Source organism: Synchiropus splendidus, chromosome 1 (genome assembly GCF_027744825.2).
Source record: "Synchiropus splendidus isolate RoL2022-P1 chromosome 1, RoL_Sspl_1.0, whole genome shotgun sequence".
In the NCBI taxonomy this organism is placed as follows: Eukaryota; Metazoa; Chordata; class Actinopteri; order Syngnathiformes; family Callionymidae; genus Synchiropus; species Synchiropus splendidus.
In genome coordinates, this window is record NC_071334.1 from 21,218,704 (window position 1) to 21,245,251 (window position 26,548).

A 26,548-nucleotide genomic window follows, 5' to 3' on the forward strand; every position below is an offset into this window, starting at 1 on the left:
AGTAGTCTGTAACTTTTGGGATTATATTATATTATATTATATTATATTTTATTGTATTGTATTATTTATGAACTCATATTTACATTCAGCGTGGCTTTTAGAAAGGTAAAAGATTAAAATCTATTTTAAAAAATGTGTATTTTTTAATGAACAACTGTTTCCTCCAGGAGCTGAGAGCAACAAGCAGGGTCATTTTATTTTATTTTTCTTTCAATCAGTGTCAGATACTTTTCACATTTTCTAATGATCCGTATCACAGTAATCCTTAAGATTTGGGAGCATCCGCTTTATGAGCTTATGAGATGAGGCTGCCCACGTTGAAAAGTTCTTGGTCAATGCTTCTCAATGGACATGATGGAGTTTTTTACATGCTGAGAGAAGACGTCCATCCTAGTTCAAGACACAATCCCGTCACCCGTGACCTGAGAGTGAGCTTGACCTCTCCACTTTTCACAACTTGTGTTTTCAAGTTTCAGTTGTGTTGGTTTTTGTTTTTATTGTATGTCGTTGACAAACTTTTATGATGATCTCAGTTCGATCCAGCCTCACCCAGCAGCAGCAGCAGCAGCCGCAGCAAGACTGTAAAATGGATCAGATTTCAGCCAACATTTGCGACATATCCATTTTCTAACTGCCGTTTTTGACACTGTGCGGATCTTTCACCTCTGGCTCAATGCCGCGCTTATCGCCGCAGGCCAGATAGATTTTCCCAAGGTGACAACAACATGATCTCAGGTGCACCAGTCACCGTGTGACAAAAGAAAAAAAAAAAGTTGAATCATGCCATGGGAAAGCAATAATAATTGTCTGGGAGTCAGAACATTACCGTACGTAATGATTCAGTGCACTGAAATACTGGTTGTACTGGTCTCATGGGAAAGCTTAAGCCGGTTTAGGCTATTGATCTTCTGTGCCGTTATGGACGTGAAAAGCTGTTGTTACACACTGTTCATGCTCCAGGATCTGGATGGATTTTAATAGTCACTGTCATTGACTTCAATGGGCCAAGTGTCTGAATGAAAAAGACCTAAAAACTGTCAAAGAAGAGTTCATGCTTGAAGTCTTTTTTATTGCTTTGTTTACCAGTGTTTAGCGGTTTAATATGCTGAACTCGATGGACAGCTCACCACCTGTAGATTTTAAATATCAGAAAGCTAAGCTCTGCCGTCCAGCAGAGGTGGAATGCAGTGCCTTTGGACATTATTCAGAGTTCAATGAGGAGATGTTGCAGCGCTTGGGTGCGATCTACTTCGATACTTCGATATTTTGACCAGATTTCTTCACACACAAAAAAAGTGTTGGAGGAAAGACAGTTGATGGGCTTTCATGTGCTGAAGTTGAACAAGGTAAAGCGCCACGTTTTGTAAATCAGACAGAAATCTGATGATCTGCTGGAGACGCTTGAGAACAGCCCTCAAGCAACAGTTTAATGTATCCTCCTGACATTTGTTTTATGAGAAATACACCTTTTCCATGGAAGTACTGGGCAAAGGAAAGCAAGGAAGACAACCACTGCGATGGTTGGGTGGATGTGACAAAGGAGGGCAGGTGCACAAGATAGCTGGACACGGAATGGAAGAAAGAAGCATCAGTGGATTCAAGGATTCTTCAGGGGATTTATTCTATTCTCATGACACATCATGATATATCAGCACTGAACAAACACAGAGATGTTTTCTTCATACATTCACCGATAATGCAGGTAAACAGAGCTGGACGAGAGTCTCAAAAAAGATTGAGGCTTCAATATTTCTTGTGCTTTGACCTTCATGAGCGCTGCTCTGCATGTTTTCCAGGACTTCTGAGGTGGTTATTATAATGAGGACAGAGCAGAAGCAATCCCTGGAAAAGTTTTGGATCTGGCTGGAGGCCTTGAAATACGCTCTGACACGCCTGGGAATACAGTTCAGCTTCCTCATTTGAGGGTTGCCAAAACGTCTTTCCAACCTGCATGATAAGTTCTCCTCAACTTTAACAATTTACAGCAAAAATATCTCCTCCACAGAAATCTGACGCTCTATCATTTCCATATAACACCAGGGCTGCTTGGCGTTGTATGCACAGTGAAGTGGATGGAGGCCTTACTGGTAAGGTGATGTTGGCCTGGCTCCAACCAGGTGTGAAGAGGAATCTAACTGGGGCAAAGTTCAATCTTTCATTGTGGCCCTTTCATAAGCTCCTCTACAACATTAGAGGTCGGACACTATAAACAAGTGTTTGCACATCATATGGGGAGTTTGCTTCTTAGAAAAAGCTGTTGCTGTCAGTACCAGCACAAGGCCTGACAAATCTATGAATGTTTATGTTAGTCAGGTTGGAATGACATTTGACATATAGCTTACCATTTGACATTGCCATTACATGCTTACACTACACTACACTACATACATCATTTCATCTCACATTTTAGAGAGATTGATTTCCGCCCAGATCTTCTTATTTTACAGCTGATGGTCACAGGAATATTTGTACCCTTTTATATTATTGTACAAATATTTGTAGCGTTACCGTTGCTGTGGTGCTCAGAGATTGGAGTAGAAGTTGTGGCCGAGGTTTTCAAAGTCCAGATGAAGTAGTTATAGAAGTCAGTGGTGACGTTGTGAACACTATGCTGCATGCATGACCAAGAATTCATTTCTATTTTTCCCCCCACCACTTATCTGCCTCTTTCACTTCCACATATACTGTCGGTTCCATGGCGGACTGTGCGGAACAATGCCGAGTTGCTGGGCAGTTCTGTCCATAGGCTGTAAATTATCGCCTCTGTGACACCGCACCGGACACTAGCGGTTTTGACTCATCTGGATTTCCCCAGCGTTAGTCACCAACTGGAATATACACACAGACACTCGCATACAAGTATGCATTCATAACCCGGCTGGCAGTGTGCGAGTGATTGGCCGCGCTACGGTGACTGACACTCATCCTATGTCTCCATAGCGCGCGGACCGTCGCATCAGCTGCCGCAGCAACTGCTCCCCAGCACCTGGTCCTGTGTAAACTCTGAATGAGGCGCATACATCTCCAACATTGATACCAAAATTAATTACTGAGCTTCGCAGCGGCGGTGGCTGTCTGTGGTTTGCGATCCAGATCCGGTTGCAGAGCTCTAATAAGAAGCTGGTGAGAATAATAACCACATTAAACGCGAGCGCGCTGCGGCTGATGACAGCAGCAGCGCTGACGCTGACGTAGCTGTGAACTCATAAACACTGGCATAGGTCTACAGTGAAGTAATGAAGCTCCGGTGACCGCCTCCCAACGCCAGCGACCCAGTGTAATTCATGATGTAAGGGTGTCGTGTGTCGTGCTGAATATCAGCTGTAATGGCGCGGCCGAGTCACTTTGTCCTTGTTTCGTCCAAAGTGACGGCGCGAGTAAAACTTTATTGGAGACAAGTTGTCATTAAGTGGACTATAATAATCACAGTCGCTCATGCTTTATGACAGTTTTATTGGTCGGGACGTTCTATTCAGCGCATGGACCGGTTTTATGGACAGACTGCAGGGATGAACAGTGTCCAGTTCTGTTGCAATAAATACATTCTTCTGAAGGAGTTGCTTTGAACCAGTGCAGGTGTTTGTGCTCCACTAAAGCGCATCTATCAGATGTCTGTCAATATAACAAACAAATTTAAAGTGAACGGAACCTCGGTGCGTGTGTTTAGTCAGAGAAAAGGTGACAGGGTAAAAATTTTGATCTTAATAAACTAATAACCAAAATGAATTGAACTCAAGGGTAGAAGTACAAGGGAGGAAATGAAATTAGAAAATAGAAAATCTTATAAGGGAAATATAAATAATCGGGTAAATTGGGTTAGGCAAATATTTGATGTGAAATTACATCATTATTTATATTTTTAGTTCTTTCATTCTTTAATTCAGCAGTGTAAAATACACATCTAGAGGACAAATACTAGAACATGTCACACTTTGCTTTAGCACTCGTCTTTTAATGCATTATTAGTACATTCAAAAATTTGCGTCATGCATTTTAGGCTTTATAGAAGATCTTTACCATGTGTGGTGAATTACCGCACGGTTTATAAAGTATAGTAAGTTGTGGACTTAACTAATCTAGTTATAAAGACTCAAGTAGAGCCCATGACCATAACCTTAACCTGAGCACACTGTGTAATGCTTTTACAAAAAAAACTATTCTCTCAATTTCCCCACCTTATAATACTGAAGAAACCTTGTTGAAAACCAGCCATTTGAGATTGTAAACATATCTATAAAGCCTAAGAAATGCATGCGGACGTCTTTTGAATGCACGAATATCATCATGCATCATAGGTGAGACCTTTATATAAAGGTCATAACCAAAGATTCAGTGGAAATGCTCATCCAGCCAACGTTTGTTGGATTATCTATACAAGGTTTTCACACTTGACTGTGTGTCGTCTCACACGTCAATATAAGTGTGATACACGGTTAAGAAGGCCGTGAGGGCTTTACATTGAGAACTGTGGTAGTTCATATAGACACATTGTAACACCACTTAAGACAGAAGTGGTGAGAAGATGCATCTGCAAACTGCAAAGGGTCTGACCACTGGACTGAGCCGTCCTAGCATGGTGTTTTGACCGCTAATACCTGTGTTTACCCCACAGACACATCTTTCAAGTAACAGATGTGTGGTCACAAAGGTTGAAGGTTTGCTCCGTCAGTGGGACTGAGGTTACACAGTCTGAGGTTTGGGATGGTATACAGCCGTAATAACAGTACAAGACGACAGCTTAGAGGTTTGTGTTCCCCGGATACACCACATCTATTTCCTACTATTCCCCTCACTCTGACCCGGTCTTTTATTTTAGCTTGCTGATTCACCCGCCGCTCTGCTCTGCCAACCACACCAGACCTCTTGGTTTACGGTGTCGTGCTACTTGGGCGACAATCTGATTGGCAGCTCGGTGCCCAGGAAGTGGCACCATATCTGTGAGTTCTTAAAAAAGAGCTTATCTCGGCTACTGTACTACTTTTTACCACTGGAATACTGTCGTCTGGTCAGTACCAAGGCTGTGTTGAGCTGCAGCTGATACATGGGGAGTGATCCAAGGTGGTCACCTACTGCACCAGTGTGCTGCTATACATTTATGATTTCATTATAATATGACTCACGACACGCTGGGGACCCAAAAGAAGTCCAGCCACCTCACCACTGTGAGGAAGTCCACTAGATTTCAGCCTGTATCTTTTTCGCAGGACTGTATTAATCAACAACCCACCCACACATGAACTTTAACAGCGTGCAATTGGTGGAAAATAATATCAATTCACTTGCATTAATGTGGATGACCCTTCTGTTATAGTGATGTTAAACATTAAATAAAGAACAGTACATTTCCAATATTTCACACTCTCCTCATAGTGCTCGACACACTGTTTTATTTCATTATTTATTGTATCACCGTGTGTAACATTTGAGTGAAATTACCTGGCAGGACAGAAAAAGACTAGTTGAAATGTCACATAAATACAAAATGAACTGAATTTTTTTTTTTTTTTTTTTTTTTTTTTTTTGTCAAGACCACAGAAATGTGTGAAATTCCCCATTAAATTGAAACCATGGGGGTCCACTGCTTTGAAAAAGGGCCACCTGATCATGTACATTACTGTATATGCTGTACGTGGTATGAGTCCCGCTAGTGTCAAAATGCTATGCTAATGTAAGCAATAACTAGCGATAAGGTGTGCCCTTGTTTTCTTGAACATGGAAGTTTTTGAACATTTGATTACATTTTAAAAGAAATCATTTTTGCTCTTAATTTTACTGGAGGCATTATGCAAGTGGATCAGTTTTTTGTTCACGCCCTCGTATATGATGAAGACCTTTGAGATGAAGACCAGTGTTTATGCCACATTATTCAGTTTAACTTGAGTGAGTTTGTCTTAAAAGAACTGATAACAACTATTGGAGTATGAGAAATGTCTGTATTATTTTGGTACCTTTGTGACCAACGATGGGCCGAGTCAGAATGAAAAATTCTAGGTGTGACATTGGACCCGACTCTGTGTGTAACTTAAGTCTCACAATTATTTAGACAGGTCATCACATTTAATATTTTACAAGCGTGAAAATGAGGTGTGATTGTTTTTCTCCAAAGTCATCAAAGTGTAAAAAATGTTTTAATTCCAGGCATTTTAATAATGAGACAGTGTGTCTCTCTTTTGATAGAACCTCTGAGGACTCGCAACAAAACATTCAAAGTTTTTTTTTTTTATGTGAGACATAACTGGAGGGAAAGTTCTTATATTTTTTCCATGATGTGTGACTGTCACTCAGTCGAATGTGTCTGTCAGTCAATGTGAAAATGCACCTCACCCCTCAGCAAACCTCAGCCCACAGAAAGACTCATGAGAATCTGGGCAGAAGTATGTGAACAGGCCACAGCACCCTGAGTGTGTGTGTGTGTGTGTGTGTGTGTGTGTGTGTGTGTGTGTGTGTGTGTGTGTGTGTGTGTGTGTGTGTGTGTGTTCGGCAGGGCTCAGGGTCAAATGAAGTAGCTTGTTATCTATATCCTAGCAACTGAGAGGCTGATATTTGGTACCACGATTGGACAGCATGCTGACACTAGCTCCTCCCATTTGTAGGGTCATCTAAGAAAAAATACCAAAATTCATAACATCTTTCATACATCCTCCACTCTGCACTGTACCCTCAGGCACTTTAACCCCAAGCTTGTTTTTGTTTATTTCATTATTATTTATTTCATTCACATTTTGTATCCACTCATGATTTGACCTGCTGAACTTTTTGGAAGATTTGACATCATGAACTCACCGTACGCAGCAGTGCAGTATTATCCTGAGTTTCCTCTTCATAGGTAAGTTTAAGTTACATGTGTATGAAGTTTGTTCAAGGCTTCTGTAAACAGAATTTAAATGAGCCGTAGCAACTATTTATTGATGATAGCCATTTATAGTGGCAACTCTATATCTGCTTTCCTCGCTGGGAATCCCCAGGTTGACTTGAGTTGCCTCTCAGTCTGACACAGTGCGGAGGACACTTGTGTTTGCCTGGATCCTCAGCTGCCGCTCTGTCCGGGTATATTTATGTGTGCAGTCTACTTCCATGTGGCAACAATGCATGAGCAAAAGGTCCCCTGGACAGACCACTCAGCCTCTACATAGGGGACTTTCACATGTTTCACTGAGAGTGCACGTTGTAACTAAAAGTTCAGGTGGGTTTAATCCCAGGGAAACCTCTGAACTGAGATGATTTAAGATCATTATCATGTAGAGATAAATCCGGCGTGAAGAATAGTATTTTTATAGTAATAGTATTTTCATTGAATATTCATCAACAAAAGTTTGCCAGTGTCTTTCAGATAAATGAGCCTCTCACACATCACCAATACACTGATAAACAAAATTCAACTTAAAATGATAGAAATAGAAATATGCTGGCCTGATGGATATTTCAGAAAACATCCACATATCCTAAAATAAATTATATTCTGGTGTATGCTCGGTCATGAAAACTTTCTGAACACATTATTTAGCACAGAAGCTCTGCAATTATTGGAGAATGGTAGGGTATATATGTGGATTCAAAAGAAAAAAATGATTAAAAATGTAAATAATAATAATAATGAAATCATATTTAAAAACTACTAAAAAAACATTATCTAAATAGACAATAAAATGAGGTGCACTATTAACATTAATATGCCACACGTTAGAATTCATACACGATGACTCCCTGAATATTGTATTCATGCCAGTGATCAACTAATCTGGAATAATAAATAAATGTCAAATAGCCATTAAATGTGCACACAGGAGTTCAGTATCTCCTCAATATTTAAAAAAAACCACAGCAGACAGTCCCCTAAAGTTTTAAATGTAACATTCATTTAACATGATATAAAAAAAAAAAAAAAAAAACACAATAATAATAATAATAATAATACAAATACTACTACTAATAAGAATAATAAGAATAATAATAAGAAATCAGAAAACAGAATAAAATCATAAAAGATGATGTTAATAAATTGAGGCGGACTGAAACATAATATATCAAAGTGGATAACTGTCTCCAAACGTGTTTTTTTATGTTTACGTTTTATTATTTATAAAGAGGTATTATGTATGTCGAATTCTGCTGTTTACTCACAGAATTTTCTCGGATATTTGAGCCATGTTGAGGTAATATTTTTGTTTTATCAAACTCACTTTATGCTTTTTTTTTCCATGCATGCACCTGCTGAGGAGGAGGATTTGAGTTGAGACTCTTTCCCTCCATAAAAGTTGGGAGATAAGCCGAGGAGAAACTTTGGGGGCTTTCTTTTGTTTTGCAGTCATGTCCCTCTTCCAGCCAGGTTGACAGATGAGGGGGAGAGGGTCTCAGGCCTTTGAACAAGTGATTAATAGGGACACTGGAGAAGGGCCCCGATCGGCTGGACTGTTTGTTTTGATTGCATTTTCATCGGTCGCTGTGCCCAACCTGCCAGAAGACAATGGCCCTCCCTGTTTAGTGCTGACCTGTGACCCTGTCTCGTCTGCAGGCGATGTGCTGTCTTTAAGTGGAGCTAGAACAGCCTTCGCCTCAGGCTACCTGAAAACCTCTGTGGTAACCAGAGACCGAGATGCAGGCAAACACGGATTAAACCACTTGGAATAGTGTTTCAGCACAAAATCAAGAGCTAAAATTGACATAAAGGTGTGAAATTATAAATTTTGTTTGTGTTTGCTGAAAACTATACGTTTTCGTTTATGTCTACGACCACATCTGACCATGTAAAGGAGAAATGGTTTATTTGTAGTAGGTGGAAGAAATATCATAAACCATGAATTATGTCCATGAAATCACACCGGGAAGTTCTTTCGTAATGCATTTGTCTTTCTTAAACAACAGAATGAATTACTCCAAAAGTAAAAGCACATTTACTAACCCCGTTGTCAAATGATGACCGTGAAAATAAAAATCAGTTTCCCTGACTTACCAGCGGTCATTGAATGCATCATCATGGCAACTGTGATCCCTGAGTAGGTGACACGTCCCCTCAATCATTTATTGTCTTTTCACATTCAGGCTATAATGTGTGCAGAACAGCCTGCTTCAAGTTTGATGGTTGTCCGGTAACATCACAACCGAAAGAGCTGCCTTCGAGCTTTTACTAAACCTGGTTTAATATTGATCAGCATGGTGATTTTTATTCCTCAATGCGTTGTTTATTTGCACTGTTTACCAACGCGTGTGCTTATGTTTAATCTTAGCCAATGTGCGCAGCAACGTCGCTGCCATCACCAAAGATGTTTCCATCATTGTGCTTCCATCTACTTGGAATTATCGGCTTTAGAGGAGTATTGTTAACAAATTATTTTGTGGAACGTTCCCACAGAGCGCTGGGTTATTATCCGACACCAAAAAGTCATACTCATCTAGTGTTTTAAGTTGACATGACACGTCCAACTAAATCCAACTTGATTCCAGACTCAACTGTCACCCATGTCACTCCCTCATAATTCAAATAATTTCTTTCATTAGATATGCCTGTGTTTGTAAGTCAGGTATTAATATCATTCAGCACACAGCGTTGGGGAATTCCACCCGCTAAAATAGTGCCAGCCTCAGATTATGCTCCTCCATCTGGCTCCCCCTCTAGGCCCGTCCAGCTGTACACATACCAGGAGTTGTGGCAGCGCTATCATATAGACTTGAGGGGGAATTCCGCCCGTCTGTGACTCTCTCCGCGTGCGCCACTTCAGCAAGAACAATGGCAGGCTGAGCTCTGAAACAGGTGTAGTGTTTCGAGGGAGCAGGTCAAAGTGCCTGCGACTGAATGGTGCACAATCACCATTATGTGTAGGACAAATATTCTGTATTATGCAGGCTGACTTCTGTACAATGGCATCGCTCTTCATGAATGGCTGCCAGCAAGACTCCTCCTTCTCCGGCTTCCCTCCGCTGGCTGGGTGGTCAGGAGTCTTTCAAGTCAATGGCAGTGCTGACAGTGCAGAGGCTTTTTAATGGCAAATGTGATGGTACACTTGGCAGTTTCAGCTCATTTTGAAATGACTGTGGTTGTGAACTTCCAGATTAAGAGACCCTCCGACTCGATTGTCCTGGAGAGAGAGCTCATTCCTCAGTGCCATGTCTCAAAATCAGTCGGCGCAAACACCTGAGTTCCTGAGCCAAGATGTTTTCAACCATCTCTTCGACATGCTGGACCAGTGAGTGGCCGACACTAGCAACAGATGTCATCCTAAACATCACTTGAGTTTGGGTTCTGCACCGCTTTCATTTCAGATCTTCCATTAATTCAGTCCAGCCGATTGAGCTGAATATCACCGAGAGCCCAACTGATGGATCTTCGGGAAACACAATCCAGATCAGCATGGACTGCATCACCATGCACCAGCCGGACGAGACAATAGCTGTAAGTACGTGCCTCTGACTCTGAGCAGTCATCTTAGAGCTGTAGCTTCCCCATGCCTTCAATAAAAGGACAAAGTAAATAAGACAAAGTAAGACGTATATTTTTATAAAGTGGCTAATCATAAACAAGTACAATGTGATTGTCACATGGCGTGAAAATAAACCTAAAATAAAATAAAATACAAGTAACTAATAAACAAATGACCCGGGCAAATTTTTCAAACCATAAAGTATCATAAAATAAATTGTTATGTTGACCAGCCATGAATTATCGCTTTGCTCCCCTTTTCCTAAAATGTCCTCATCCAAAATAGAAATGATGGTTTTATACCAAGGGTTGTCTTCAATGACGTCTTTCTATTCTTGAACTTTTGCTTTATCAGTCACCTTTTTTCAACCTTTTCTTTCCGTTGTCATAATCACTTTTGCTTCTGTATAACAGGAAACAAAAACAATGCCAACGATCGTGAAACATTCTCATAATGACTGGTTGGGACTTTTATTGACAGAAATGAAAGCCATTCAACTGTCTGTTGAGTAACTTTCTGTTTTCACATTGGTGAAGGAATTTCCCAAACTGTGGTGCTGAGAAGCTCTGCAGGCCGTTTATCTGCTTTTGTCAGAGATGTTGTCTGCAGCTGAATGATATTATCTTGTTTGGGCCGAGTCGTGCTTGACCTGGGTGGCCCCTCCGAGACAGCCAGCTCTCATGCTCTGTTGATGCTAGTATGTTTAGGCTCACGTGCTGAAGAGGGAGTCTTCTTCATGTCATAGAGAACACACACACACAACTCACTTTTTTTGTTCAAACTTTAGGCCCAGCATCCAAGAAGTCAGGATTATAGTATGAGCACTATTTTGTCAAATACAATTTCGGATCAACAACATGCCTTTTGTTATTCTCATTTTAAATATACAACAAATAAATTATTTTTAAGTTACCATTTTCTTGTGAGTCTGTATGTCATATTACATGCTATCACAATATTTATCTGTACATGGAATGATGCTGAATCATTTTCTGCTTTTGAGGGATTAAACCGCACTGAAAATATATACTGTCTGTTGCTCAGCGATACCAACAGAAAATGCATTGCATCACTTTACGGTGTTTCCAGAATAATGCATCACATTCGTCAACATTGTGAATAAAAACAATTCTACTCAAGTAAAAAAAACAGTGTTACTGGTCATTTTTGTAATGTATCCTGATCAAAATTAACTTAAACCTGTGCTGGTAGTTTTACATCTTTTTTAACCAAGTAAGATTTCTCCAGAGGCATGTAGTTTCTTTTATGACAAGGCATGAGGTAGATGCTGAAGTGCCACTCTATATAACCGTCAGCAGTCTCCTGCTGGAGGCACGCAGGGTTATCTGATTATAAATGTGAACAGGAGCCAGAGTATTTGGTCTGCAGTCCAACCTGTAAAACCCCGGCCCTGAATATCACCGTGAACTGGAGATGATTTGTTTTCACTGGGGGTCTGGGTCAAGCAGCGCAGTTGTTGTCCTTGCATCCTGTTAGTGGAGCTCCCGGTGATGGTGATGGTGAGGAGGAGGTGCGCGCTCCCCTCCCTGCTCAGGAATGTTGATGTCCAGCCAGAATGGAAAAATCAAGCAAAGTTAATTTTTGTGGAGGGAGCTGAGTAATGCTAGCCTTCGCATCCCCCCGAGGGGCCTGTGCTCTCTTGAACTGGTGATTAATTGCCCCACCTGCACCTCCCACTTACCTGCACCGAGCTTTGGGAGGGGTGTGGTGGCTGGCATGCCAGAGAGCCAGGGAGTGTTCGCGTGGGGCCAGGAGCCGGCTGCCACGGCCTCCTGACAATTACCAACCCCTTCATCATGACAGACAAACCCCTGTCTGCCGGGATGAAAAGCTGTGCTGGGTGAACACCGAGCACTCTCTCCGCCGTGGTGCAGCTCTCACCAGTCATTAGAAGGCAGCTCTGTTTAGTGCCCCCGGGGACTTATTTGTATTGTGTGAGGTTTATGTTTAATCTTAAATTCCTCTATTTTTTCCTGCTGTTTTTTTTCCCCCTCTCTCTGTCTGCGGGGCAACAATTTAACACAACACCTGCCTCTATCGCTGAGGTCCCACTGCTCATCTATCAATACGTGTCTTCCCCGTGTAAAAGTGGCGGGTGGCGACAAGGAGGAGGAAGGGCGCAAACAGAGTATAGAATAACACCCAGGAATGTAGCAGAAATAGTGGCAGGAGAAACGTTATATCCAACCCCAAACAGCTGATTTTGCACCCAGATAAAGCTCTGATCAGCTGTGCATGAACGCCGCAGTGATGAGGAGGGGTCAAGGCCTCTTTTCTCCCGCTGGTTTGACTTTATACAACTTTACCAAGCAGTAGCTCAGTCCTCGCCCTCGCAGCGTGTTTGTATTAGACTTCTTTCCTTTTCACCTCCAGTCCTCAGCCTCCTGCGGTCGTCCAAGTTTGTGCATCACTGTCAACTAATAATTCAGCAGACATGTTAACACAATGCATCGCATTTATTTTATTAAATTGAACGTTTATCATACCATATTAATTCATTATTCCATTCAACACATCCCTCATAATTCTTTGGCTCCTGAGTCAAATCGATATAAATAATATGAATGCATTCAGTTTAGGGCATCACCAGGACGCCCTGACGCCCCTCGAGCTAAAAGCCTGCTTTGCATACATGTAGTGTATATACATATCTATTAAACATCTGGTTGGAAGTGCTGATGACTACACTCTTTGATTCACTCAGTGTACAGAGCATTGTTTTCTTTTATCCTGAAGTTTTCCATCACCCAAATGTCATTCCCCCTTCAGCATGGATGTTTTGCTTATGGCATCACATTGTATAATGTCGTACAAGCAAACTATTCTCTGTGGAAGAAAGTTTATGTGTGATTAATGTGTGTGTTTTTTATCTGTGAATTATCTTTGTAATTAATGAATCATAATTTTGTCCCAGTCCTAATGTTAACTACTTGTATTTTTCTATACTTTGCCCTCTGAACTGATATTACTACTGTGATTATTTCATTTAAGCGACTGCACTGCACTAACAGCATCATATTACATCTCATGCTATTTGGGTGTCACATTAACAGGGTTTCCATCCACTTTTTCTCATTCCAATTTTCCCGAATAGTGAAAATAAACATGAATGGAAACACAAGGAATTAAAAAAAAAGGTTCTCCCTCTTGGAGGAGGTGGATTTGCCTGCAAATTGATAAAAGGAAATTATGATGTTTTGCTACGGACACAGGTAATAACCATCTTATATGGATCGGTATCACATCACACGTATACGTTGTGTTCCAAAAATGAGTGGGTGACGATAAAATGAGACGTGTTTAGGAAATTAGGAAACAAAAATCAGTCCATGACCAGTTGTTGGCTGTCAGCAGAGTGTGTTGTTTGCTTTGTGTAGATGTCGTCTTATGATCACAGAATAATGACAAATGGAAACAGACATAAAGTCGCATCTTCTCTTGCATTTGTTGGTGCATTTTCACTGAATTTGCTAAGAAATGTTGACACTTTCAGACGACTTATGATGCATGTATTGTATTTTCAGTAAGGTGGTGGTTCTTTAGCTCAAATGTCCCTTTTTGTAGTCACTTCAGTAAGTCCTAAATTTTCCTGGGCTTAAATGGTTGTGCGGTGAACTTGTTTGGTTCCCCGACTGCCCTGTAGTAAAGCTCCTAATAAAGAACCTATACTTGATTTTATTTATTTATTTTTTACTCTAAATTCCAAAACTTTGGCTCTTTTCTTTATTCCTCCTTCTACGTCTGCATCAGACCAGCGCCTGACTGGCCTCCTGACCTTTAGGGTTCCTATTTACAATAAATGTTTTAACCTGACATTAACAGCTGCTGTATTTTAAATTAACTGTGTGATTCATATGAAAAAAAAAATTGATCAAATGTTGGAGTTAAGCGAGTACCCGTGGCTGTTTTGCTATGAACCACTCAAATTTGTGTTTATGTTTGTGGTTTGCAATAATGAAAGTAACCCAGGCCACAGATGAGCTTAATTCACTGAATGAATGTATCCTCATCACAAAGGTTCTAGTCATATCCAGGAATGAAAATCACAGAAACCACTGACAGAATCTGTGCTTGTTATTAGATGTGACTATGCTTCATGTGCTGTTATTACATGTGACAACATTAGAGTCACCACTTTGCTGTGACTCTGTAATGGGGTAACAACAACACTAGTTATTTCGCTTGATAATAAGCCGTATGTTTAATCCTGACTCCAAGGAAGCCAGCGCATTAAGTACAAGCTTAATAAGCACTTCTTTTTTTTTTCTTTTCATGCTCCACCAGTTTGCCTGCAGCATTTTATGAAGCATATTTGAGTTTCTCTTCCAAACAAGACTCTGGTCCACCTGTGTAATTACAGAGGAGTCCTGGTTTGACTGGATGTCGGGATTGTGGAGTGAGCACACCTCACGAAATATAGAGGTTCATGTGTAAGACTCTCAGTCCTGTTGGTTATGTTTCTTCCACTGAGGGTTTGGTATCGCCGTGTTGTTTATCTGGTTTCTTTTCGTCAATTTTGATTTCGATTGAACCAGAATCAGTTCTGCCAAGAAAAAAAAGATGGAAAGGTCACCACATTCTCACATCCAACAGGCTCAGGCCACAGAAGATTACAAAGTATGGAGCATGTTGCTGTAGCATTTAGTCCATGGGCAGAAGTGACCTGTCGGTAGGTGATAACTAGAGTAAGGTATGAGTGGGTTAGAATCAGAATTTGACCGACACAAGAGGTGGTTACCAGAGTTCTTACTGACGGAATATGAATATTGTAATATTGAATATTGTGACTCAATGTGTTTGTCCGTCACTTAATAATAGTCGTGAATATGTTTTAGCACAAAATGTAGTTCTCCAGCTGGTAATGAAAGTTGAAATATAATTTTTCAAAAGTGAATGATGATCTATTGAAGTGGTTATCTCAGGTTTTGCCACCCAAGCGAAGCTCCCGTCAGAGTGGATATGCGGCCGATTGTTGAACAGGTGTCTATGCAGCCATTGCTTGACACTCGATACCAATCTAATCTTGGCGACTTAAGAAACAGTCTCTTTTAAGGGGAGAAAAGCCTCTTTTGTCTGAGCCTCATGATCTTCCTGTCTTTAGCCGCTGCATTGCCCAACTCTCCAGCTAGTTTTCAACCTCTGGAGACAAAAGGCCTGACTTAAGTCAAAGTCTCTTCAAAACAATCTGCAAAACTGACCTATTTCATGTGGCTGTTTGTTTGAACCGCTAGATGAAGAGAATGTGAAATTAAAGTTAACCCACATTTCATGTCTGGTAGCATTTACCACCAAATCTGTTGTTCTTTGGGGCCTTTTTGCTGCCTGGGTGATCAAATTGGCTGCTAAGATCTCAGCAGTCAGATTTCCCTGAGGTTACATTTGGAATCTAGCAGCTTGAATCCGACTCGCACTTCTCCTCACCGCCAGCTTCTGTGTCGTCAAGCGTCTGCATTGATCCTGGGAACCAGATGGCTGCCTGCACCTAAGATATTAGGTGCCTCATCTGGAACAGGCAGTCTGCCCGGGGTGGTAGGCTGGTTTGGGAATGATCATAGTTTAAATGTCAATATTCATATTGTCTTTCAAGTGTTTAAAGAAGCGGTCACCAACATGGTACCAGGTAGCCCGCAGAAACCAAGGGAGAAGCCCGTGGGCTGTTGAAAACAAACACAAATAATAATAAGAATAATAATTTTCATGTAATAACCATCTTATATGTTTGATTTTTTTGTTTTTGTTCCTGTTTTTTTTATTACATTATTGGTAATTATTGTGAAAACTGAGATGTCGTCTTATGATCACAGAAATATTCAAAAGGAAACAGACATAAAGTCGCATCGTCTCTTGCATTTGTCGGTGCATTTTCACTGAATTTGCTAAGAAATGTTGACACTTTCAGACGACTAATGATGTGCATATTTTTAGTCACTTCACTAAGTACCTTAACTTTCCTGGGCTTAAACGGTTGTGCGGTGAACCCGTTTGGAGACAAGTATTTGAGAAGAATAGCATTTCTCATCCATAGTTTATCATGATTTCAGAAGTGTGTACTGAACTGATCGGGGCACTTTGGGTCACACGGTGCCCTTGGAGTAGCTTGAGGTTAGTAAAAGGTTGGTGACGCCTAGTTTAAAACATGCTATAATCTCTTTTTCTGTCAAATGTTTATGCGCCATAAACAGAAAACAATTTTGAAATTATTATTGCCATTATTTTCTGCAATCTCTTTTGTGATGATCGTAGATGTCCGTGTCCAGCCTCAGGTAGATATCCGGCCTGAATGTCAGTGGTGCTGGTCAACAGCAGCCAGTGACTGCCAACACTCCAAACACTAGCTATTCTAACTTCTTTGCAGAAGTCAATGAATGTTGTTTTAGCATAATTAGAAGTTTGTTTGGCAGAGCTAATTGCCGGCCTTTGGTTTGGCTGGGCCCCGAATGCAGTGGAAGCAGCAGGGTAGGTCGGTGGAGCTGACTCTTTTAAGTGTTGATGTGCAGGCCTGTAAGCCTCTGGGCCTCGGGGCACGGCCAGGGTGTGGCGCTGGCTGATTGGAGACACCGACTTCAGGTCATAGTTGGGCCTAAGTCTTCAGACAGCTTTCAAGCCGTTCTGACCGCAGGGAAGGAACTTTGGCCCCCCTGACTCCAGTCATAGAAATGATTTGTGCCTGAGTGACCAGTCTCCACCCTGGTCATCGAACAGCTGGTGACACCCACTTAGCTTTATTTATGCACAAGTGACCAGGCCAGTGCATAACAGCATTCCCTTCAGTTGTTGCATGTCCAACTGCAACCTCGGAGAATTTAGTCACTCTTTTTATGATTTAAATGTTGATCCTCATGACATATTTTTGTTATCACCGGTCACATCGAATATAAATCTTTGTTTATTTAATACTTATTTGAGCTTTAAGTGTTTATTTTATTTTTACAGTGAATAATCCATTTGATTCATATTCCATTATTTAACATGGAGGTCGCAAATCAGAGAAAACAAGCTCAGAGGCGAGAACACACACTGACACACACACACACAGCCTGTTACCAAAACACATCTACACCAGTCATCTCTGATAGATACAAGTAATCAACAGGAGTCACAGTGTTTTTCTGGGGGCTTGTCTGTTCAAATGGCTGGGGGGTCTGGTAGAGAGCCATTCTTATGCTAAATAGCTACTGTAGATGGAGATGGCACTGTGACACCTCAATATCATTCCCTCTAGAGCCTTACTGGCGGATGGTTCAACTTAGTTTTTTATCATTAATGTTTGTTTTTTTCATCCATTTTCCTTTACCTGGCTTTTCTTTCCTCATATTCATGTCAATATTCCTTTTGAGTTTGACTTCTGGTTTGGAAAAATCATATTCAGAGCCGGTAACTTTATTGAACACATGCAATTTTATTTTTTTATCCCATTGTTGTATAAAGTTTAAATAGTTCATGACTTCCACCGGCAGTTTGATTCCACGCACTGGTTTGTAAGAGACACGTAGAGAAGGGAAGGCTAAGGACACTACGCTTTCTCTGGAGATGGGTGTGGATTCAGGTATTGGACAGGTAGCTCCTTAGACCCCTCCCCTCGTCTTCCCAGTATATATGATCTTCCAATAGGTCCCCATTGAAGCTTCTGCTTTTCCACTTAGCGTCTGTAGTCATTATCAGTCCTTCAGACTGGGCAAAAGAGATTTGTAGAACCCTGGAGCCAGTGGAGCAAACAGCAGCAGCTCTGCTCAATCTCAGCGCCAACATGTTATATCTGGAAACGGGGACCGCCACATCCTACAGTGAGGTAAGGCCGGCGCTAGGCTCGATCAGCAGAACTTCAGCGACGAAAACATTTTGCCTATATATTTACATGCATGTCGTACACACTCAATTAACTGACGCCACTGAAAATGTGACGATGTTTGTGTCTTTGTCTATGTGAGCACTCTCTGAATGCATGTTTACATATCAGTATAGATGGCAGCTTGTCAGGCACTTGACTTATAGGCATTAAAGCAGGAGACTATTTTGAGCATCCACTGGTTATTATGGACCAGATGGACATTGTGGCCTCTTGTGTTGTTGGATATTTTTTAAGATGCGGCAATGTGTGTGGTCTCTTGGATTGACCCTTCCCATTTCACTTTGTAATTTGTTTCATAGAATGAAAGACACTGCATTGATGTTGCTTTCATTTTAGTCTATTTTCATGTTTAAGGTGCACAAACAGTGTGGCATCTGTTTACACTCCTGAATGTGGCTACAAAGAACCTCAGAGAAATCACTGCCTCTTTATTTTTCATCTCCATTATTGTTCATATTTTACCAAGTTCAATTGTTTATTTAAAGAAAAAAGAACAACCTACAGCAAAAGCATCAGAATGCTGAAATATTTTAGAGTATACTATCAATCCACAGGACTTTACAGTCACCTACCTACACTGGATGTCATTTAAAATCTATAGAAATCTTATATAGACATATGTACAAAAATGTTTTTAAACAATCAGTAATTCATGTTGTTTTGGGATTTAAAATCATTGTGCGTCAGCGAAGATTTCCATATAAACCTGGTGAGGTGTTATCAACCTCTCCGTCATGGCTTCACCTGAGAATTGCTCCCAACTTGAGCAGAGTCACATTCTCAGATTGCAGGTCGTAGATAGCAGGTGTGTCAGGTCGCTGTCTTTTGAGGTGTTGAGCAGGGGGTCTTTAAGTGGTGTCCGGCTCTGTCCCCCCCTCGAGTGTGTGTAAAGTGTCGGGTTCCTCCATTACCCCCCCTCCCCACCCCACCCCAGTCTCCTGGGAGCCGATGCTGCCAATAGAATGCGGCAGGCCAGGCGTTGCTGTTTAGTCCTCAATCGTAATTGCTTTAATGGTGTGTTGATGTTGATACAATCACTGGCCGAGCCCACCCCAGCAAGTAAAAGGTGTAGATGACCCCCACCCAGCCCCACCACACCCCCATTCAGCCTTTAATGACTCCCTCCCCTGTGGTCACTCATCACAGTCCTCTACAAACTCCATATTTTAGCCCAAGGTCCACATGGAAGGTGAGTTTGGAATGGGAGTTATTTGTGTTGCCCCTGAGGCAGGGTCTACCCTGGTTCCTGTCATCTAGAAGCTGTTCAGAGACCCTGCACTCTGGGACCACCTGGAGGAGTCAGCGCCTGGGGAACATGAATGTCATGTTAGACTCACAGAATTATGGATGACTCCATTAAAATCTGAAGGATGTTTGTGAATCACTTTTTAAAATGCTGCTCAGCTATTTGCACCCAAAGATATCCAGGTGGTTTGTGTCATGAATTTGCTCGTTCTTTGGACCTTCTTGAGGTTATTTTCAACTCCAAAAGTCTAGTTAAAAACCATAGTCAAGTCCAACAGTTCACCACTTGCCTCAGCTGTACCTTTCATGAAATGGCAGTTTTGCCCTCCATAGCTTGGACGTCACCTTTGGAAGGATGGTCTCCTCTTCCTGTTGACGCTGAGTGCTGAGCCCAGCATTTATCTCAGACAAAGAACTCAGCCTGAAAGCCTCAGACAGCACTTGCTTAGGGAAAAAAAACTGTATTAGAGGTTGTTGATGTCAAAGCTGCTGATTTACTGTTTTGCTGCTCAGCAGCTCTGAGAAAAGGCTGGAAGTTTGAGCGTGGGCTATAAAGAGAAGGATTCTTTAAGAGCAGCTAAAGCGGTTATTAAACACTGCCTGTATTATAGTGGAATCAGATCTGATTAAAGGAAAGGTACAAGAGCTCTAAAACTCACTTGTTCAAGCTTTTTTACAAATCCACTTCCACTCCATTTAACTTTCAGACATGACATGAGTTTTTTGAGCAACTTTGGTCCTCAGTTTCTCTTTCCTTGATCTTGATACCAGTCTGGTGTTATCCCCGGCCCTGTGTTTAATGTGAAGTCTTCTGTGTCAGGCCACTCATTTTATCTCCTTCATCTGGTTTTCGTCGTCACCTTTGCCTTGGAACAATATTAGCCTGATAATTGTTGGCTGCCAGGTTCACCTGAATGTAGTGGAGGGCGCACATTGTGTGAAGGTTCTAGCCGCGCTGAGTAACTGAACACGTCTGTGTTGGGTTGCCTCACAGTTTTTGCATTTCCTGGGAATCAGTGACATGACACTTACTGGAAGAAGATACCTACTAGGAAATTTCCATCTAAAATCTGGAATAATTCTCACCCTGAAACCAAGAAAGAACTATTTAACCTGCCGTACTTAGATCAGCCACGCCAGGCCACACCACACAGGCTGTTGAGTTAAACCTTTATAACACACATGTAATTAGCCTTTTGTCAAGGAGTGTGTGTAGGGGGACCCCCCGCCCCCCAACCCCCATGCTGAAGACTGTTTCTCTCTTAAATCACTTGCTCCCTAACACCTGCATGCCCAGTGTAATTGTTCTAGACAGAGGGTCTCATAAGCCCCGGTGACAATGTTTCCGGGGGTTTTAAGCTGCATTATGCTCCACAAACTCTGACCCCCATTCCAGAAAAGAAAGCTTCCCTGTGGCAGAGTTGCACAATTATGTCGAGGTTGACTCGGATGACCTCTTCTCAGGTGTGTCCGTCTGTATTCGTGAGTCAGTCTGAAGCTAATACTTGCGCAGCGTTGCTCCACACTGTGATAGATTGCCGAAAAGTGACCAGGTCACCTGGCACACCGCTCACACCTGGCATGGCGAAGGGTGTGAGCCGGACAGCTGTGGTCCACCATGCTTGAAATAAACAAGAGGCCCTGAAGAGATTAATGGCCCTCTAAAGAGCGAGGGCCATGGCACCTCATCCAGGAATGTGCCATTTATAAATGGAACGGAATGAAGTGAATGGCAAGTTGAGCGCAGAGAAAAGAAGCTGGCAGCAGCCCAGAAGTTTCCTCCAACCAAAAAGATAATATAACTCAATCCCGCCTGTCTGAATAGTTCTGTCTGTTGAGAGGTGGCTTGGCATCCAGGAAACGTGCTGGCTGGCTACCTTCAGAACTCCAGTCCCTATGCGAGGTGTAAACATGTGGGTTCTTGGGGTAACTTGATAATGACCGCCACACCAGGCTGTCCGTTTTATGTTACATTCTCCCAAACATTACCAACCTATTTGTTGACCCCATGCTGTTGTGAAGCAGCTTCGGTTTCCTGTCAATGTGTCAGACCGAAGCGACGTTCAGGTCGGTGTGTGTTATTGTTGGTGCCATTGTTGTGCTCATAATTAGATCAACTGTTAAATTGTTTCGGGTAAATGGGTGGTTTTGGCTGTGCCTTAGTGATGAGCAAAAGCCTTGGCACCGGTCCATTCGGTTGTGACAGGGAGCAGGTATTGTGCAGGCTGGCTTAGTGAATCGTCTCTCGTACAATGGTGCGCAACTACGATTCATTAATTACCCCACTGTCTAACTTGCAAAAACAAAGCACTTGCCGTCTGGATGAATAATTCTGACCCTCCCTTTCCCTCAGTCGCAGTACACAAACCTGGGGCTCCTGAACAGCATGGATCAGAACATCCAGAATGGCGGCTCCACCTCGACCAGCCCGTACAACAACGACCATGCACAGAACAACGTGACGGCGCCGTCTCCGTACGCCCAGCCCAGCTCCACGTTTGACGCCCTCTCCCCCTCACCGGCCATCCCATCCAACACAGACTACGCTGGGCCCCACACCTTCGACGTGTCTTTTCAGCAGTCCAGCACAGCCAAGTCTGCCACCTGGACAGTAAGACCAACACTTTTCTGAACGTTTACGAGTCCTGATGCTCAGAGTGCAGCCCCACATACTCCGTGCGACATCTAGATTTATGCATCTACATTTTTATAGAATAGTATTTGAGGCAAAGTGAAGCAATAAGTTTAACAATACTGTCTTGAGGGGTCACTGAAGCCGTGTCACAAGCATCACGATGGACCCTAGTCACATGACTGTACTGTTTATCAGTCCCTCGACTAAGCACAGAGTATGTCATTTCCTGTAATATAGACATGTGAGTTCCCTTAGAAAACAAATGAAAAGCTTGTCTTGTTGCTGCACTAAACAACGCCAGCATGAACCAGACAACAATTCAGGAGCGGCTCTTTGTTCTAAACCTCACTGATCATCCATCTGCTATGACTAATGCAGTCTTTGATTAAAGCCTTTTTTTCCCTTTTTTTTTCTCTACAAGCAAGTTCTAATGAGGGGCGGCTTACGTGCACGCTCGTCGGGTTTGAGCTGTCAGCGTGAGGTGGTGATTTGTCAGCGTGGAGGTTGAGGGGAAACGTCAAAGCCAAGCTCTTATCTGACTATCTTTCCTTCAGGCAGACAAGTGAGGCAGATTTAGGTAGAAGTCGAGCATTGCACAACTTAAATTGGCAAGAATGTAACCGGAGATGCATCAGTGACGATTGCGAGCTCGCCTGCAGGCGCTTCTTGCTAAATCGCAGAAATCACACTGAAATTAACGCCAGCGTGACGCACCAGCGATTGCGGAGCAGTGAGAGGTGTTTACCGCTGCTTTGATATTAGAAACAACAGCGCTTCGACAGGCAAAGAAGATGAGGTTTTTATCACCGCCGGAGAAAAGGTCACAGTCATGTTGTTGATGAAAAGGTAAACAGCAACAACTGTCGGTCCAGGTGTGGTGTTGCTCCGTGTGGCTGGATGTCCTCGTGTGATGCTCAGTAAACCCACACAACCAGCTCCTCCTGCTCTGTCATTATGCATGACAGGGCCGAGGGACAGCTGTTGCGTCATGACTCCACCTGCTTGAATGTTTATACGTCTGGGTGAGCTGGATTAAAAGATCCATCTTGGTGTGTATAAACTACCATGGACACTTCACTCACTGTCAGATATAAAGCGGTTTATATATTTATTCTGATTGACTCCACTTTATTTGTCGTTCGAGGGCGTCACAGACAATTGGTTCTTCTCTCTGGGATTGGGTTTCTATTCTATTTATGAGATGAAAGTGAACTCAGTTAACTTAACCCGAAACCCTTTTAATCTGAAGTTGTCATCTGCCAATACAACCCGATTCTTTAGTGTCAGAAATGATCTTGGTACTTCACCTCATACAGTCTGCAAATGACAAAATAATAATACAGCAATAAATAAAATCAAAACACAGCAATTGGTCCTGATTTTATCATTAGTCAATTCTCTCAAACCGATCCACAAAATGGGTGGAGGTTTTTCTTCCTGCCAAACAAGCACACATCGGTGAACCAGTCAGGTGTCAGATGAAACAAGCAGCAGCATACAGGCAGTCAGTTCTTCACTCATCTAAAGAAGAATCAGTCTCTATGGTGCAGAAAAAGAGTGGAGTGTTAAAATCAGGGAGTGCTGGGCACCCGAGTCCTCGGCCACGCCAAGTGTGGGATTGCGACATTTACCCAATTCCCACACTCATCCCTCTCATTTTCACAGTCCAAAAACAAAAGTGTTTGTCTGATGTGCAACTGTGAGGAGGTTTGCAGAGCAAGGCACGCCCCGGAGCCTGAGCCGCTGAAGGACACATCCTCATTTCAGTCCCACGATCACAACACATGATGCAAGACTGGTTTGGGTAATCAGACTGGAAAATACACTGCCATGTTGGAGTGTCTTATCCCCCAGATTAAAATGAAGTGTTCATTTGCCAACAATAAGCGTTGTGACTGCGTGTACAGCCACACGTGGCTCGCTGCTGGTCGGTTTGCCTGATCAGTGCCAACATCGAAAACAAGTATTACCTGACTCTGACTCTGTTGCTGAACTTCAAGACAAGACAGACTATTGAGATAAGAGATCTCGGCATTGCTGAAAAGGATACATGTAGCGCTCACATTAGTCATGACTCTGCTCTGACTGAGGAGGTTCCCCCTGCAACATCTGGAATGTTTTGTTAATGTAAGATTCAGTATAAAGGTGGTAGTCATCAGTATACATTATTATACATTGGCTTTCTACATAATGGTGTGTGATGCTTTCATTGGCTGCTGAATTTGTCCATACCTCTCTCTCTCTATATAGATATATACATAAAAAGAATGTAATTTTGTGTGAAATCAGAACTTTTTCAAGCATAAAGAGCTGTTTGGATCTCCTCCTAAGCTCTGAAATATGAAGCCAAATTGTACAGACGTCACAGCTGTGGCACTGCTCAGTGCGCAGGCGCGCTGATGCTCCCTTTTTGAAGGCTCGTGGGATCTTCCACCGGACTTAGCGGACTTGTGTACCGTGCTTTTTGATGACTGTTCTTTAGGAGACACACCTAATCCTCAACCCACACCTTAACCTCTTCCTGTCTGGGATGAGGGTGACACACACACACAGAGGAGCACACGTCACGTTTACCAGAAGTGATCCCATATTCTGTTTCCTTGCTGGGACCAGCCCCTGTCTGGTGTGACTTTCTTCATTACTGGAGAAAAACTCCAGGTCACCTTTATTCCCAAGAATGTTTCTGAATGAATGGAATGTCACAACGGAGGCAGCTATTGTGGGCTCCAGGTTTCGCTATTGTCAGGAGGAAGATTGGTTGTGTTTGCCATGTGTATTAACTGCCACTAGGTATATTATTGAAAGAAGAAGAATGTCATGGTTTGGCCCATGATTGGGGCGCTGCGCAGCTTGAGGGATTACAGTAATGGATTGAGGGCCTGTGGATAATACTTGTGTCAATATGGTGTGCCTCTTGCCTGAACCCTGTGCTCTTGAAAGTGGGCTCTGTCTTTTTGAGAGTTAAGCTTGATGCTCACATCTCACATTGCGCCGGAGGAGGAGGAGAGCACTTGAATGCTTCCAGAGAAGAGTGTTTCAGCGAAAGGCTGCAAGACACAGCTTGTCCCTGGAACATCTGCGGGCCCGTCCCACGCCTCACAAGATGGGGCCGAGACTTGTTTGTGTCAAGATGCTTGTCACGACTCGTCTGGCTCTGAGAGACAAGCCCTGAGAGGGAGAGATAGATGGCAAGGTTGACAGGGTTTTTTTTTTCTCTTAAAATAAAAGCTAAAGTTGTAAGCGTCTTTTGCAAAGATGGGATTTCACCGTAATTGTTGTGGAAAGGCCCATCGCCTTCTCTCCGCTAACAAGCTTCTTGTTTACCCCCAATAACCAGCGTCGCTCTGACACTTGTATGGTGATGGATCACAGGAAGGAACAATGGAGGTGCTGTAAAGATTTTAAAAAGATGTGACATATAAGGGGCACAACACATCCTCATTGTCTTGGTTTTCTGAAGCAGAATAACTGATGATTATCTGTTTAGGTTCTGTGGCACTTCTCCTACTGCAAAGATTATTATCTTTTTTTTATTTCATTTTTTGGCATGTTTTTTTTACGTAGCGGGAAAATGAGTTCTGCAGTATGATGCAGTGTTTTGAGAAAATACTATTTGATCTAAAGGTCATCGAGTGGTCAATAAAAAATGACTCACAAAAAGTTATTTTTTTCAATCTACTTCAATATATTCGTGGCTTTCATTTAGCTCAGTCCCAGCACGGTTATTGTATTTGCCTATAGCGTTCTCCTGTCACGTTGTCATAATGATTGAGTAATTAGACGAACCCTGAGGGGCGACATTCACCGTTACCAATGATCATGGCAAAGGTGGTTCAAAGAGCCGCGTGTAATTGGCTAATCCTCACGAGGACAGATTAGTGTCGGCTGGTTAAACATGATGCCACTTGCGCGCAGGTTCACCTCTGCACTGGTGACATCACTGAGTCTGGGTGGTCAAGAGCAAAGTATAAAGTCAACATTTCTGCAGGCAAAGAATCCCAACCTCTAGAATAGCATGAGGCCATCTTGTTTTCGTGCACTGCATCAAGGAGACGGAGAGGGAAAAGCTCCTTATTATTGCTGAATTAAACAGGTTTGGGAGAAGCTGCAGGCATGACATGACTTGTCAGGTATGAAGAAGACAAGACCAGAGGCGCCAAACGCTGCTTGTTTAAGGCCCGATGTTTGTCAGGACTTGACTTCTGCATGCGCCCGCAGCGCCTGTCAGGGAGAAAAGAACGCTACAGCTGTGGGCCTGCCTCAACCTGCACGGGAAGTCTGTATTTATGTGTTCGGGTTGCAAGCGGTAAAAAGTCAGCGCACACACAGGCTGCACTGTACAAGCCTCCGAACAAATCCCATGTTTTGCGTTGTTCTGTGCGC

At 42.5% G+C, this 26,548-nt stretch overlaps 1 protein-coding gene across 6 annotated transcripts in view; it reads left to right on the forward strand.

The window, feature by feature from the left end:
• Positions 1-1,868: 1,868 nt before the first annotated feature.
• tp63 (tumor protein p63) overlaps positions 1,869-26,548 on the forward strand; it is a 33,187-nt gene continuing 8,507 nt past the window's right edge. For 2 of the 6 annotated variants that reach the window (XM_053878624.1, XM_053878633.1), the window contains exons 1-2: positions 18,067-18,225; positions 21,884-22,141. In XM_053878624.1, the coding sequence (XP_053734599.1) occupies positions 18,184-18,225; positions 21,884-22,141 (300 nt within the window). In that variant the 5' untranslated portion in view covers positions 18,067-18,183. Of the gene's footprint in view, positions 2,088-6,531; positions 6,827-10,046; positions 10,182-10,257; positions 10,388-18,066; positions 18,226-21,883; positions 22,142-26,548 lie in introns of those variants that run through there. The other 4 variants (XM_053878615.1, XM_053878601.1, XM_053878640.1 and 1 more) reach the window with 4 other exon arrangements.